The sequence below is a fragment of the Ursus maritimus genome, unplaced genomic scaffold, assembly GCF_017311325.1.
Source record: "Ursus maritimus isolate PB19 unplaced genomic scaffold, ASM1731132v1 scaffold_16, whole genome shotgun sequence".
NCBI lineage: Eukaryota > Metazoa > Chordata > Mammalia > Carnivora > Ursidae > Ursus > Ursus maritimus.
Window position 1 is genome coordinate 56300754 of NW_024424008.1, and position 14969 is coordinate 56315722.

The 14969-nt window shown below is 40.0% G+C and overlaps 1 protein-coding gene across 1 annotated transcript in view; it reads right to left on the reverse strand.

Moving 5' to 3' along the window:
* Positions 1–427: 427 nt before the first annotated feature.
* FDX1 (ferredoxin 1) overlaps positions 428–14969 on the reverse strand; it is a 29538-nt gene continuing 14996 nt past the window's right edge. Inside the window, exons 3-4 of the mRNA XM_040631243.1 lie at positions 4962–5091; positions 428–1121 (exon numbers count right to left, since the gene is read on the reverse strand). Of these exons, the coding sequence (XP_040487177.1) occupies positions 1007–1121; positions 4962–5091 (245 nt within the window). The 3' untranslated portion in view covers positions 428–1006. The remainder of the gene's footprint in view (positions 1122–4961; positions 5092–14969) is intronic.

The following is a 14969-nucleotide window of genomic DNA, read 5'->3' on the forward strand; positions in this document are numbered from 1 at the left end:
AGGAAGAAAACTGTTGGGAGTTATAGAATAAAACCAATGAACCATCATAATAAAGAAGACACAAGAATCTTTCAAAATGCAATGTAAGAGTGAAATCCAGTCCTTCTTGAAACGTTTAGAACACTGTTAGTTAGAAGGCCAGTCTTCTCAGGCAGTAATGTGCCAGTAAGCTAATCTCAAAGTAGGGGTTCCTGTGGTGGCTTTAAACCACGTCTGCAACTTCTCTGACACCCTCTCTTCAAATGACGGGCCAGACTCGGTGCCTCACTGCTAATGAAAAGAACAGGCAGAAGTGACGCTATGCGACTTCCAGAACTAAGTCACTGAAAGGATGCAGCTTCCGCCTGGCGCATGAGCTCCCTCGCAGGCGCTGGCTCTCAGACACCAGCCACCAAGCAGTGAGGAAGTCCAGACACATTTCACTGGATCAAAATTCTGAAATATTTATTTAGAAGGCAATAACAATCTGTGAAATGAAGCGGTTTACTGAGCGATTAGTTTTGTCCATTTAATTATTGCTATAAATAAGATATTCATAATTTCCCTAGTGTCAGTCTGAACACGTAACTTGTAGTAAGACGATATGGGTTCTGGTACATATTTTCTCATTTGTTCTATGGCTCTACACAAGCCATTTTAGATTTCTGCCTTCACCCACATCTAACAGGGAAAATAATACCTTTTTTTTTAACCTAACTTACAGGTAATTAGGCATAAGATTTATGTGAAAATATCTTGCTAAAGTTGCTAAACAAACATAAGGCAAAATATGTAAGGTTCTATAATATTAAATATTTCTAACATTGATTTGTTTTTTATAAGTTAACCAAAATAAAGACTGCATACTTTCAGAACTACAAAATGCAGTAGTATGTAGGGTTAATTAAAGTGGTAAAGCTAATCATAATAATAAACCCCTCCACCCGTGTTCTCATGTAATTACATTAAGAAATAATAATTATAAAAATAGGTAAAATTTTGTGAAAATATTCCAATTTATTCTAGCTTAGGAGTTCTTGCCCACATCCATGGATTGTCTGGCATCGGCCACCACATCAGGTACTCGAACTGTCATATTGTCCATAGACTTTGTCAAATAGATTTGGCAGCCCAACCGAGATCTGCATAAAAAAGGGAGAAGTATGGTTTAGGATTAAGTATGTATTATTCACAAGGCAATGCAGTTGACAGGACATTTTCTTACGCAAAGCAGTGCAGGATTTACTTACCTTTTAAATTTCCATTACGTTGAAACGCATACACCCAGCCCATTCAAAACTAGAGGCTACACGGAAATGTAAACGTGAAACGGAACACAAAGCGCGGTGTGCCGAAGCATTTTTGTCTTCAGTCTCCAGCATCTCCTACAACTACTGTGTTTCGGTGAAAGGGCTGATGAGCAATGAAACAATCAGAAGGCACGACAGTGAAGAAGAGAACAGAGGTCTGAGCAACACCAAGAGAATGATTCATCAATCCCCTGGTCTTTGAAACCATATGGATGATAAAGGAAAGCTACCCTCTTTAAAACCTTTAAGAAATTTGGAAATATAGACTTAAGTCATCAATTATCAGATGCCTCTTTTTTGCCACATTTTTAACATCTCTGAAATGGAGATGCATCTCAAAATCAATGGCACCTTACAATCACAGCTGCACTGGGAGGCGGCAGTCCCATCAGAGCTGTGAACTCGGGGACCATGTTTGATGGGTGTCTTGTCAACTGAGTTACGGCAAGCGTGTTCATACTACATGTATGAATTTAATTACCACTCAAATAAGTCCAAAAAGACTATGAAAGTTAGGAAACATACATAGCAGGACATACATTTGGTATTAGTAAAGCAAATATTTGTCATTGGAAGAATAACTATAATTCCATTTTCTTTTTTTTCTTCAGAATTACTACCAATTTTATTTTATTTATATTTTACTTTACTAACAGTGATGTACAAACCTATGTCTAGATAAGTATAAATAGTTCTGTTAATATGCACAAAGTATCAAGTGATAACTCTGTACCAGTATTTTAATCAGCAGTGCTTTTTCCTTTGAGGTGCATAAAAACAAATGTATTCGTGTTACAAATTGTCTACAATTTGACGGCATATGGCATGCAGGTCTTGGTTTCATTAATGTATCCATCAAGCATTCACTGAGCACTAAACGTCAGTGGGTACACGAAGAATGGCGGCTCACTTCCATCACTGAACACGCTTACGTGCCGGGTGCCAGGGACGCAGTGAAGCTGCATCGGGTTAGAGCCGACCAGCCAGTGGTCCGGAATCCAGCAGTGCACATGGCACATTTCCTAACCCTGCCAGACATTAGCTTCCTAACCTAATCCTAAAGATGAAGAATAAGCAGGGTCCTCACAGGACTGTTGTGGGAATTCATTACCAATACCAGTATGAAGGAATGAACTTTCAATCAAACAGACGAGATGAGACACATTCACAGATAATTAACATGTGAGATTGTGACCAATGCCACAGAGAGAGAAAGCCAGAAGGTCTGAGAAGAAAGAAGAAAGCACTTACTTCTGGCCAGGGGAGATGGTGTTTAGAATGTGCTTTAAAGGATGGGGAGGATGTAATATTTAATAAAAGATAAAGGAGAAAGGCATTTGAGGCAAAGGTAACAGGGATTCAAGGGCTATTTGAGGCAATATGGGTTTTCAGCTTGGCTTGGCTACTATGCAGGGAGGGTGATGGACTAGAATGGCCGCCAGGCCACAGACAGCTTTGAACACCCATAAAAGAGGTTTAGGCTTTAATTGGTGAGCAATGAGGGACCACTTGGAAGTTTTTGAGCAAGGGAGTAAGTATAGCCAGGGGAAATACTGACTTCTGATAGAAAAAATCGCCTTGTACCAGTAATTCCTACTTGTTGATTACAAATAGTCTTGACAGTATTCAATTATGCCTTTAGCTCTGTCTGCAGGACAGAAAACGTGGCGAGCCAATTTAGAACAATTCATCTAGACTGTGGCGAGTCCCAGAGAGACTGCTGGTTATTCCTGGTGTTCACATAAAGACAAGATAATTGCAGTCTCCAAGGCATTTTTAATTTAGAGACAGAGATGGAAACGGCTGTCAGTGAAAAGGGACAGCTTACAGTAAATGCAGTGAGAGAACAGGAAGTGTGTTATGGGAACCCAGGGACCGTGGCTCCAGGAAGGCAAGGCAGTGGCGCCCTTCAGCTGTTTTCTCCCCTCCTTCCTCTACCCCCTTGCTCTAGGTCCACCCAGTAGAGAAAGTGTCTATACCTCCAGACCAGGAGACAGACCGCAAGGCGGCCTTGATTTCACCCTGAGTTCCACAAAATTCTGACATGTGCAAACCCTGACGGTATGTTCTCCAGCCCTCTTTGCCATATATACTCGAAGGTGGAAATACCCTGGGGGGGGGTGTGTTTACTTTACTCCTAAGGGTTGGTTTTCAATTCAGAGAACTACAAGGTCAATGACTTTAGGGCCCAACATAACTGATTCAAATCAAGGCTCTGTCATTCTCTAGCTGTGCAGCCTTAAGCAAATCTCCTAATTAAGCCTTGTTTTCCTACCTATGAAATGGTGACGATACTACCAAACCCTGAAGGTTAGAAATAATCATTGGCAAATACCTAGGCACAACAGTAAGTGTCCGGCACGTAAATTGATACTTTTATCATTACAATGCAGAAAACTATTTGATGAATGCTTTCTCCACCAGACACTGTTCTAAGAGGGTCACGCAACAAGCCTATGAGGCAGGCACTATTACCATCCTCATCTCACAACTACAGAAACCGAGGCCTCTATTTCTTTGTTTTGGAACTATGTGGTACCCCAGAAATCGTTTACACGTGGTTATTGGCTTTGAGCAAAATTATTTTGATTCCAGATATGCCCCAGTGTCTTATAACTGCTACCTGGGAGAAGCATTGTTCTCTTTCCCCACAACAATCATTGGGTGCATTCAGCTACAGTCCACTTTGCTCCGAAGCCTAAAGAGACCCTGTTCTCCCAGCTTCTCCTGCTGGGGTATCAGCCTCACTGCCACCAACGGGGAAATGAACCACAAAAGGGAATAAAATGATTCTTCACCACTAAATAAATACTAATGACCTAAACATTTTTGTGAGGAGTATATAAGATGGTTGATGTTAAGGAGTGAACAAAATTATGGTTATATAATATATATAGTATGTTAAGCTATTATTATTACTATTATTTTTAATTTCTTAAACAATTACTTTTCTTGAGGGTCACCAAATTACAGGTAAACACCAAAGCCAACCTTAAGTACTCACGATCTTGTCCCCTTGAAACAGTAACTCAACTAGCTGCCTCCTCCAACTCCAACCAAAAGACGAGGTAATTTTTAAAAATAAAGTATCACTCAATTTCACTTGTTACTATAAATCTGACTACTTTTAAGAGGGATTCTACCTATTATTATCAAGAATAAGCTCTGATTAAATTACTATTAAGGTACACTTAAAAAGAGAACTATTCATTTTAATATAGTTACTATTATATATTAAGTTTCTTTAAAAATTCTCTTCTTTCAAGTAGCGAAAACTTCCCATGATAATTTCATCCAATTATCAAATCTATCCTTCAAGAACACCTAAAAAGCATTAAATTGAATCCCAACTCATTAAATTGTGATAAATATCAATCCCTGGAATAAAAATAGACTAAAGAAGATTTATTTGGATCAAGAACTTATACTTCCCATACCTTCAATGGATTTTTTTTTTTTTTTTAGCAGAAAGGAAAGTTTCATAAGGGCAAAAATTTTAGAAGAGTGACAACAAAAAGAAATGTCCCATATTTGATATTCAGAATTTGTAACTCTTATCCATCTGTGCCAGGAGATCACTATTCCATGCACGGGTCTGGTCTCAGGTACAAACTACTAAAGACTTTATCTTCCCGGATTATTAGTATAGCTGAAGTGGTCCTAAAATCTTACCTATCTGTTAGTCCGTATGCCAGATCGAGCATGTCATTCTCCTCATCAGTGACTGCTTCTAACTTCTCAAATATGTGCTCTTCAAAGATGAGGTGACAGGTGGAGCAAGCCAAGGTCCCCTCACACGCACCTACGAAAGCAACACACATTGAACACACTCCCCCCACATTAAACACAAGTCAAATCCAGTTTGAATTGATCATTTCTAGATTTTAGAATCAGCATTAGCATACAGAAATGCTAGGACTTTATTTCTGAATAATAATGAGATTTAGGGACAACCTCCCATGCTTCCCTGCCCCCCCCCCACCCCGAACACACACACACAATTTGAAATCACTTTCACCTATGGTTTCAAAAAGGTTCTGGGCTAGGTGCTGTGAAGGGAAACACAAAAATACACAATCCTAATATCAAAGAGCTTACAAGTTAATAAACTCAGACATGCACGCATGTAACAATGTATGCATTTTTAGGGACTCCTGGGTGGCTCAGTGGGTGAAGCGTCTGCCTTCGGCTCAGGTCGTGATCCCAGGGTCCCGGGATCAAGCCCCGCATCAGGCTTCTTGCTCAGTGGGGAGTCTGCTTCTCCCTCTGCCTGCAGCTCCCCCTGCTTGTGCTCTCTCCCGCTATCTCTCTAATAAATAAAATCTTTTTATAAAAAGTACTTATTTAAAAAAAACAATGTATGCAGTTTTAAACTAACATAGTAATAATCTATATAGTAGCTACATAAGTTATTTACCTTTGTTCTGGAGAGCTCAACACAATTTATGAAACCTTGGGGTATATGAGAAGAATTAGAAAGCAACCAAACCTATGTCTAAATCAAATTAAATACTCCTCTCTCTCGATCTCACCTCGTAATCAAGATAGAATCAAATAAGTCATTTTAAGAATTATATTGGTTTTATATTGGTTTTAAAATAATGAGATAAAACTATTTCTCCTGTCCTGTTTATTAATTTGACACTTATTTTCTGAGTGCCTATTATATGCCAGGCACTGTGAAAAGGGAACTGAAAAGTCATCGAGTCCAACCAAACCATGACTGGATCTGCTCCGCAACGTCTCTGTCCCACGGGTTACCTAGCTTCTGCTTAAAAACCTCCTGACAAAGCTACATGGCGTAAGTCAGCCAGTTCCGCACTGGGCTTCTGCCAAGCGAAGTCTGTCACGCTGTAACTTCAGCTGCTGATCCAAGTCTATCCGATACAGTCCAGCCCTTCTTTCCTCCCCCCAGCTGTGTTGAGGCATAACTGACAGAATTCTAAGATATTTAAGGTGTGCATTGTGGTGATTTGCTATATGTACACAACGTGAAAGGATCCCCCCCACCTAATTCATTAATACACCCATCCCTCATATATTTATCTTTTGTGTGTGGTGTTTTTTGTTTCTTTCTTTCTTTCTTTTTTTTTTTTTTTTTTTGGTAAGAACATTTCAGTTCTACTCTCTTAGCAAATGTCAGTTATCAGTTATAGTCACCATGTTACGCATTAAATCCTCAGATCTTATTCATTTATAGCTGCAAGTTTGGATCCTTTTACCAACCTCTCCCTATTTCTCCAGCCCCCTGGCAACCACTTTTCTATTCCGTTTCTGTGAGACTTTTCTTAACGGTTTACTTAGTGAATCGTTCTTCTGAACAATAGCTTTTCATATCTTTGAGGCTGTTCTTCCCTCTGCAGGCTGAGCACAGCTAGCTGCTTCAAGTTTGTCTTACACAGTAACAGCTCTAAATCCCATCCCCCAGTCTTGCTGAGCTTGTCTTTCAAAAATGGGAGTCCAAAGGAGGATCTGACAAAACAGAATCATGCAGAATCATGTCCTAGTTAAATCCCACCTGAAAAAGTTATTCCGGCTTGTTTTGTAAATAATTTTTTTTTTTAAGATTTTACTTATTTGTCAGAGAGCGCAAAGCAGGGGGAATGGCAGGCAGAGGGAGACGCAGGCTCCCCACTGAGTGGGAGCCCGACTCGGTGCTCAATCCCAGGACCCTGAGATCATGACCTGAGCCAACAGCAGACGTTTCACCAACTGAGCCATCCAGGCGTCCCTTTTAAATAATTTTTAAAGCCTTTACACAACTGTAAAGATTATAGAGTCCTAGGAGTAACTTCAGTTTGATTTAGATTCTCTTTTGGTCAATTAAACAATACAAAAAAATACATAACTATTATCGGTAACCTGCTTAATTTTCCTCTGAATGAATTAATCATTTTAACAAGAGTTGTTCTCTCATAATTTAAACATTTGTCATTCACATCTTATTACCTAAAAAAAAAACCAAGGAAGAAATATGAGACCTCCTTAAATGCTCATTTTTACTAAATCTAATCTGAAGCAGTAACAGGACTGAGTAGACAGAGACCACAGGAGTTACAGTGGCTGTTGGAGCCACCGTCAGGCTTCAGTCCCAGCTCCGCTTCTCACTAATAGCGTCACCTTGACCTGCTTTACCCTCCACACCTCCGTTCCCTCAGTAGCGACTGCACCAGCCTCACGTGGTCCTTGCAAGAATTACATGTGAGTGTTAACTTAATATATTATGTACTTGCAACCATGACATATAGGTAGTAAGCCTGATACAAGTGTATTATTATTGTTATTATTATTAATCAGTTAATATTGTTATGTATTAATACTATTATTTGGAAGTTATAAGGAATCTTAAATAATTCAACTTTCTTTTTAAATACAACAGGAATTAAACCCAAGAAGTTAAATGAATAGACTAAAGGTCATATTGCTAGTTAGGGATGAGTCACGGCTCCAGCTAAGTTTCCCAATGTTGACGATAACTGGTTCCTGCCACTCCATAATCTAAGCCACCTTACTTATATATTAAATATATATAATCTAATAAACATATACAGAGGGGCGCCTGGGCGGCTTAGTTGGTTGGGCATCCGACTCTTGGTTTCAGCTCAGGTCAGGATCTTGGGGTTGTGGGATTGAGCCCCTCATTGGGCTCCATGCTCTGCATGGAGTCTGCTTGAGTCTCTTTCCCTCTGCCCCTCCTCGCCACATGCTCTCTCTCTCTCTCAACTGAATAAAAAATATAAATACACACACACACACACATATATATATACACAAATATATACATACACCAATTGGTTATTTGAACAAGTAGATGACTTTTCTATTTTTGTGTAAATCTGAAACATTTCACACAAAAAGGTAAATGGATATATTTTACTTAAAAAGGAGGGGGGCTTCATACATATACCTCAAGTTCAAAAATTCCTGCACTAAAAGGAAAATTGCTGTAGCGTGACCCTGAAGACCCACCACACTGTCTCCTGTGTCCTGGGAAGTTCTCTCAAGGGCCTCCTTTTCTTCTCATCTGTATAATGACTGAGGCAGATGATCTCTGAGGACTTGTGGCTCCAATATGTTATGACCCCACAGAAAAGAACTACAATTCTTAATGGGCTTATTCAGTGGTATTCAATGAACATATACTTACCTTGATTCCTATTTTCATCTCACCAATACCCAGTCAAGACAAACTCAAAACTAAAATGGCAAATCCCTCTAGAATACTGTAGGACAAAAATCAGGAAATCCAGCCCCTTTTGTCTTTAAAATGTAAGTCAAACAATCCTTACAAGATATTTCAAGCAACTTTCTTAATTTAAAAAGCTTATACTTCCCTTCAGGTTATGTTATTGAAAAAAACTGAATGCTGACAACGGCAGGCCGTGTGGGACAGAAGATGCAAGAAAACAGAACTCACAGTTCCAGGCAGGATGAGGTGTGTGGGGGCTGCAGAAGCAGTGGACAGAGGACAGAGGACAGAAAGTCTCCCATGTTCTCCTAGGGAGCTTGAACTTGTTCCCTGAGCCCGTTATTCTTCTCCACCTTGTCTCCGGACATACTGGGTGGGTGACTCACATGCTTAGGTAACCAACCATCCTTCATGGTGGGTTGCCACAGAGATGCAAGTGGCTGGGGGTTATGGACACCTGTCCCTCCAGCTGTCCTCTCCCAGATCCAGCCCCCGGAGAGGTGGTGGTTGTGAACCTCTGCTATAGCTTATGGGAAGCTGCTCAAGGACTTGGAGCAGGAAAGTGATGTGGCATGTCTTATTCTGGTGGCTGTGAAAGGATGGATTTGAGATGAATAAGACAGAAGCAAAAACCATGAGATTTCGTCAGCGGGAGGGTGAAAAGATGGAAGGAAGTAGAGAGAGCCAAGGAGAGACCCCCTCCTAGAAAGGGAGTTCAAATAAGAGTGTTCCAAATGGTAGAAAGCGAGCCAGAAAGGCGCAATGTGAGAAAAGCTCAGGGAAGAGGAGACTGCATACAATATGGTCTCAATCATCTTGGAATGGAGAGAAAAGTTCATATGCCCAATAAATCCCTCTGGAAAAATTTAGGACATTCCTTTTTGCACCACCTGGTCAGATGAAATGAAGAGTTACCAACCATGTTCCAGCTCTTCAAATGCTTTCAACTCTCTTCCCTAGGAAACTTGAATTCTTTTAACCTTCTCTTAAAGGTTTTATTTTCATTCTCTAGTATAATTTTCATTGCCCTCTCAGGAAACTTGCCAACTGTTTCCACATCTTGCTTAAGTTGCCAAACTCAGAGCTGAAGAGGATTCTAATAAGGATTTGACAAACGTTGAGTATATACAGAAGATTAAACTTTTGGTTCCTATGAGCTAAGTTCCTATTATACATTCTAGTCCCGTATTTATTCTTTAAATCAATGCACTACGTTCATGATCACCCCTTATTTTATGGCCCCTTCCAAACTCTGTCTGCCATAAGCTGTCAACAGGTGTGCTTTTCCTATTCTTTGGACTAAGAAGAAATCAAATATAACAGAGACTCTTAGACTCAAAATGAAATCAACTCAGCCTGTATAAGATGGCTTACATTGTACCAGACAAACGCTAACAGTCATATTGTGCTCTAAGTGTCGCTTTTGAAATAAAATTCTGCAGCAAAGATTCACAAGACCTCATGAATCACACTTATTAGAAGAAACAAACCCACAAAACCCCCAAGATAATAAGACAATCTGAGAAGTATTTTTTTTTTTGAGATTTAACCTATATGTTCTATTTAAATAAACAGGAAGACTTCTAGAAAATAGTGAAGACATGTCTCTGAAAAAAGTACGTAGGAGGAAAAAATACATCTTTTTTAAAAGAGTCTAAAACTGTGAGAAGAACAAGAGGCTATTTCAGAAAAAAGTTACTCCTCCTTTTTGTTCTTTTTTCATCTCATAAAAAATTATTTCATGATGGCTGTTTCTTCCTATTTCTTCCAATTTATTAGGTTCCTGGTCTTGTAGCTAAAGGTAGTCCCCCAATTAGTAAGCACCTGACTTTTGCCCTTTGGGATATAGTTGTATGAATTTTAACACATGTATAAGTTTGTGTAACCACAACTACAATCACAATACAGAACGGTTTCGTCACCCCAAAAAATTCCCTTGGGCTATTCCTTTGGGGTCACACCCTCCCCCATCCCTATCCCCTGGTAACCATGATCACGTCTCCACCCTATACTTTAGTCTTTTCAGAATGTTGTATAAACATACAGTAATGTAACCTTTTGAGACTGGCTTCTTTCACTCAGTATAATGCCTATGAGATTCATCCAAGTGGTCTCGTGCACAATTCATTCCTGTTTACTGCTGACAAGTACCCCCCGGATGGACGTAGCGCAGTTTGTTTCTAGCATGGATGTCGTGGTATCACATTGTGGTTTTCGCTTGTGTTTTCTCCAAAAATTGAGGATGGGGCAATTTCTATCATTTTTTCCAAAGTCATTTGGGAGAATGGCCTAATTTGTCTCTTGTACTTCTAGGAGAAAGTGCTAAATGACCCAGAGTCGTACATATGTACAAGTTCAAGTCCAGCTGCCCTTGAATATATTTTTATGTGCTTATTTGTCAACTGTATATTCTCTTTGCTGAAGTATCGGTTCATATCTGTTACCTACTTTTTAATTGGGTTGTTTGCTTTTTTTTTAGTGTTGCGTTTTGTAAGTTCCTTACATATTAGGGATACTAGTCCTTTATTGGACATGTGATTTGCAAGTATTTTCTCCCACTCTGTAGCTTGTCTTTTCATTCTCTTGACCGTGTCATTGGCAGAGTGCAAGTTTTTAATTTTAATGAATTCCAATTTGTGTATTTTTTCTTTTTCAGACTGTGCTTCTAGCACCATATCTAAGAACTCTTTGCCTACCCTAGGTCCCGAAGATTTTCTCCTATTTTCTTTTTCGGGGTATCATAGTTTTAAAATTTTACATTTAGATCTAAATCAATTTTAAGTTGATTTTTGTACAAGGTATGAAGTTTAGGTCAAGATTCCTTTTTATTTGTCCATACGGATGTCCAGTTGTTCCAACATTATACCTTTTATTGAAAAGAGTATCCTCTCTTCATTAATTGCCTTCATACCTTGGCATAGCTAAGAAGTGGAAACAATCCAAATATCCATCAAGGGATGAAAGTGTAAACAAAAAGTAGAATATCCATAAAATGGAATATGACTACTATTTGGGCATTAAAAAAGGAATGATACATACTACAACATGGACGAACCTTAAAAATATACTGAATGGAAGAAGTCAGTTACAAAAGACAACGTATAATATGATTCCATTTACATGTAACATCCAGAATAGGCAAATATATAGATATAGAAAGTAAGTATGTGACTGTTTAGGGGTCAGGAAAATGGGAGGTTGGGTAGTCATAGCTAAAGGGTACAGAATTTCCATTTGAAGTAATGAAAATGTTTTAAGATTAACAGTGGTGAGGGAGTGACAACAGCAAGACGGACAACAAAGGTGTGCCTCGGTCATATCCCACCCTCCACAATGACAGCTTAGCACCCATCCACAAAGTGCCTCTGTGGGAGCTGTGGGATCCAGTAGGAGGCTGAAGCTCCGCTGTAGCCCAAGAAGGAGGAGCTGTTTTGAGAGGATGCCCCCAAACAGGCCCACTTCCCTCTCACCTCATCTAGCATACTCACTTTGAGCCAAACGAATGGGGCACAGCAAGTGGCTGCAGCCAGGGCTCAGAATATATCAAAGGGACGTGACTCTTACTCACCATGTCATGTACTCTAATGGGAGGCCTGCCATGAGCACTGGGAATGGCTCACCCACAGATCCACCCAGCCCACCCACAGATACCTCCAGCACTTCATACAGTTCACCCACACATCTCCCTTCTGACCCTGTGGCAGACTCTCCATGCCCACTCCCAAGGGTACCAAGAGTGAGCTTACGCAGACAACTAGTGAGCTTACGCACAAAGCAGCCTGAATCTGCAGGCCTGCCAGGCCCTGCCCTTGGAAAAGCAAAAGGCAAGTTGTGAGCACACAACCTGGCTCTGCAAGATCCAGAGGTGGCACATAAGCTTAAGAATGTGCCACAAGATGGAGCAAGCATGCAGGTAAATCCACTGAAGCCCCAAGAAAACCTCAGAATACCTAGCAGAGATGACAAAAATTTCCCTCCCGAAGCCGGTCAGTGAAGACTAGAGGAGGTGACTGCCCCTGCAGATGTGAAGACAGCAACACGAGACTTTGAAGAATGTGAAAAATCAAGGAAACACGACACCACCAAGAGAACACAATAATCTTCCAGTAACTGGCCCCAAAGACAAGAACATCTGCTATTTACCTGATAAAGGATTCCAAACAGCTGTTTCAAGGAAACTCAATAAGCTACAAAAAAACACAGAAAGACAATTGACTGAAATCAGTAAAATGATGCATGAACAACATGGTAAGTTTAACAAAGAGGTAGAAGTCATAAAAGAGAACCAAACAGAAATTCTGGAGCTGAAGAGCACAATGAATGAAATGGAAAATGCAACAGAGACCATCCACAGCACAGTGGAACAGGCAGAAGGAAGAATCTGTGAATGAGAAGATAGGACCTTTGAAATTATCCAGTCAGATGGAAAAAAAAAAAAAAAAAGAATGGAAAAGAGTAAGAAAGCCTATGTGATCTACTGGTGTTTTGACCATCGAAACAAATAATCCACAAATTCCTGGAGTCCCAGATGGAGAAGAGAGGGAGAAGACAGCAAAAAATTTTTTAAAGAGCAAAAAAAGTTTTAAAGAAATAATGGCTGAGAACTTCCAAAATCTGGTAGAGATTTGGACATGCAAATTCATGAAGCTCATAGGTCCCCAAACAAACTCAATTTGAAGAGATCTTCTTCAAGACACATTATAATAAAACTGCCAAAAACCAAAGACAAAGAAGGAATCTTAAAAGCAGCAAGAGAAAAGCTTGTAATTTACAAGGAAATCCCCATAAGGCTATCAGTGGATTTCTCAGCAGAAACCTTAGAGACACCAGGATGACATCTACAACATGCTGACAGGAAAAACTCCAACCAAAAATACTCTGACAAAGTTGTCCTTCAGCAATGAAAGAGCGACAAAGACTTTCCCAAACAAAAGCTCTCTCCAAAATAAAATCTTTAAAAATAATAATAACAAAATACACTTAGGTGAACAAACCTTTCAAATAAAACTTTTTACATTACTATGTCCACCTTTCAAATAATCAAAAATACTTAGCATAGACAATAATCGGACTTAGGGACACATGACAGCCACATGGGTATTAGCCCCTGGTGCTGGCATTTTTTTTTTTTTTTTAAAGATTTTGTTTATTGGACCTAGAGAGACACAGTAAGAGAGGGAACACCAGCAGAGGGAGTGAGAGAGGGAGAAGCAGGCTTCCGGCTGAGCAGGGAGCCTGACACGGGGCTCAACCCCGGGATCATGACCTGAGCCATAGGCAGACTCTTAACGACTGAGCCACCGAGATGCCCCTGGTGCCGGGATTTTATCTGTCATCCTTGCCTGGTTATACAACAATTTTCATGAACTTAAAGGTATGCATGCTTTAGTGCTGCTTCTATTTTGTCGGCACTCTGGCTAATGATTAAGAGTTCTCCTAAATTAATAGTAACACGTATCATGACAGATTTTTGGCTTTCTTCATAGCTTTTTGTCACATGTAACTTCTATTTCAAAATAACTGATTTTCAGATGCATTTTTTGGCATTAGCACTTAATGAATGCTTGGCTGAAACCGTTATAGACTTTAAAAATATTAAATTATAACCAGAATTTAAGCACCATAGTCAACAAAAGCACACCGACATTCAGATTTCTATGAACAGCAGTCTGCACAACAGTGACTAAGGATGGCGGGTATTTGTTTGCCGGTTATAATGGAATCACTTAAGCTGCAGTAACAAATGTAAAATTTACAGTTCACACAGCCTGTCACCTGGAAACTATGGGATTCTTGACAAACTTTTGGTTTTCACAGTACTTCTGATTTTGCTAGAGTAAGACCCTTAATACTGTTAATCTACAAAATTTCAAATTCCCATAATTTAAAAATTACCTTAAGAATAAGTAAGTACGGTTATTGGCTAATCTCAAGGTTGGTAATAAAATTTCTCCAGACTGAGTTTGGTTTTTGTTTGGTTGTTTTCTAAGGGTGGGAGGAGCAGAGGGAGAAGGAGAGAGAGAATCTTAAGCAGGCTCCAGGCCCAGGCCAAAGCCCAACACGGCCTGAGATCATGACCCTAAGATCATGACCTGGGCTGCAATCAAGAGTTGGACACTTGGGGCACCGGGGTGGCTCAGTCTGTCAGTTGGGCATCTGCCTTCTGCTCAGGTCATGATCCCAGGGTCCTGAGACTGGGCCCTGCATCAGGCTCCCTGCTTGGCGGGAGGCCTGCTTCTACCTCTCCCTTTGCCTGCTGCTCCCCCTGCCTGTGCACACGTGCTCACTCTCTGCCAAATAAATAAATAAATCTTAAAAAAAAAAAAAAAGATTTGGACACTTAACCAACTGAGTCACCCAGGCACCCCAGGATTGAGGTTTTTTTAAAAACAAAGCTAATATTAAGTTCTTACGCAAATGCTCAGAAATTTTTGCCATAATATTAATTCCCAGTCAAAGGTATCTACAGACTATTGCTCCTTTCCTTTCAC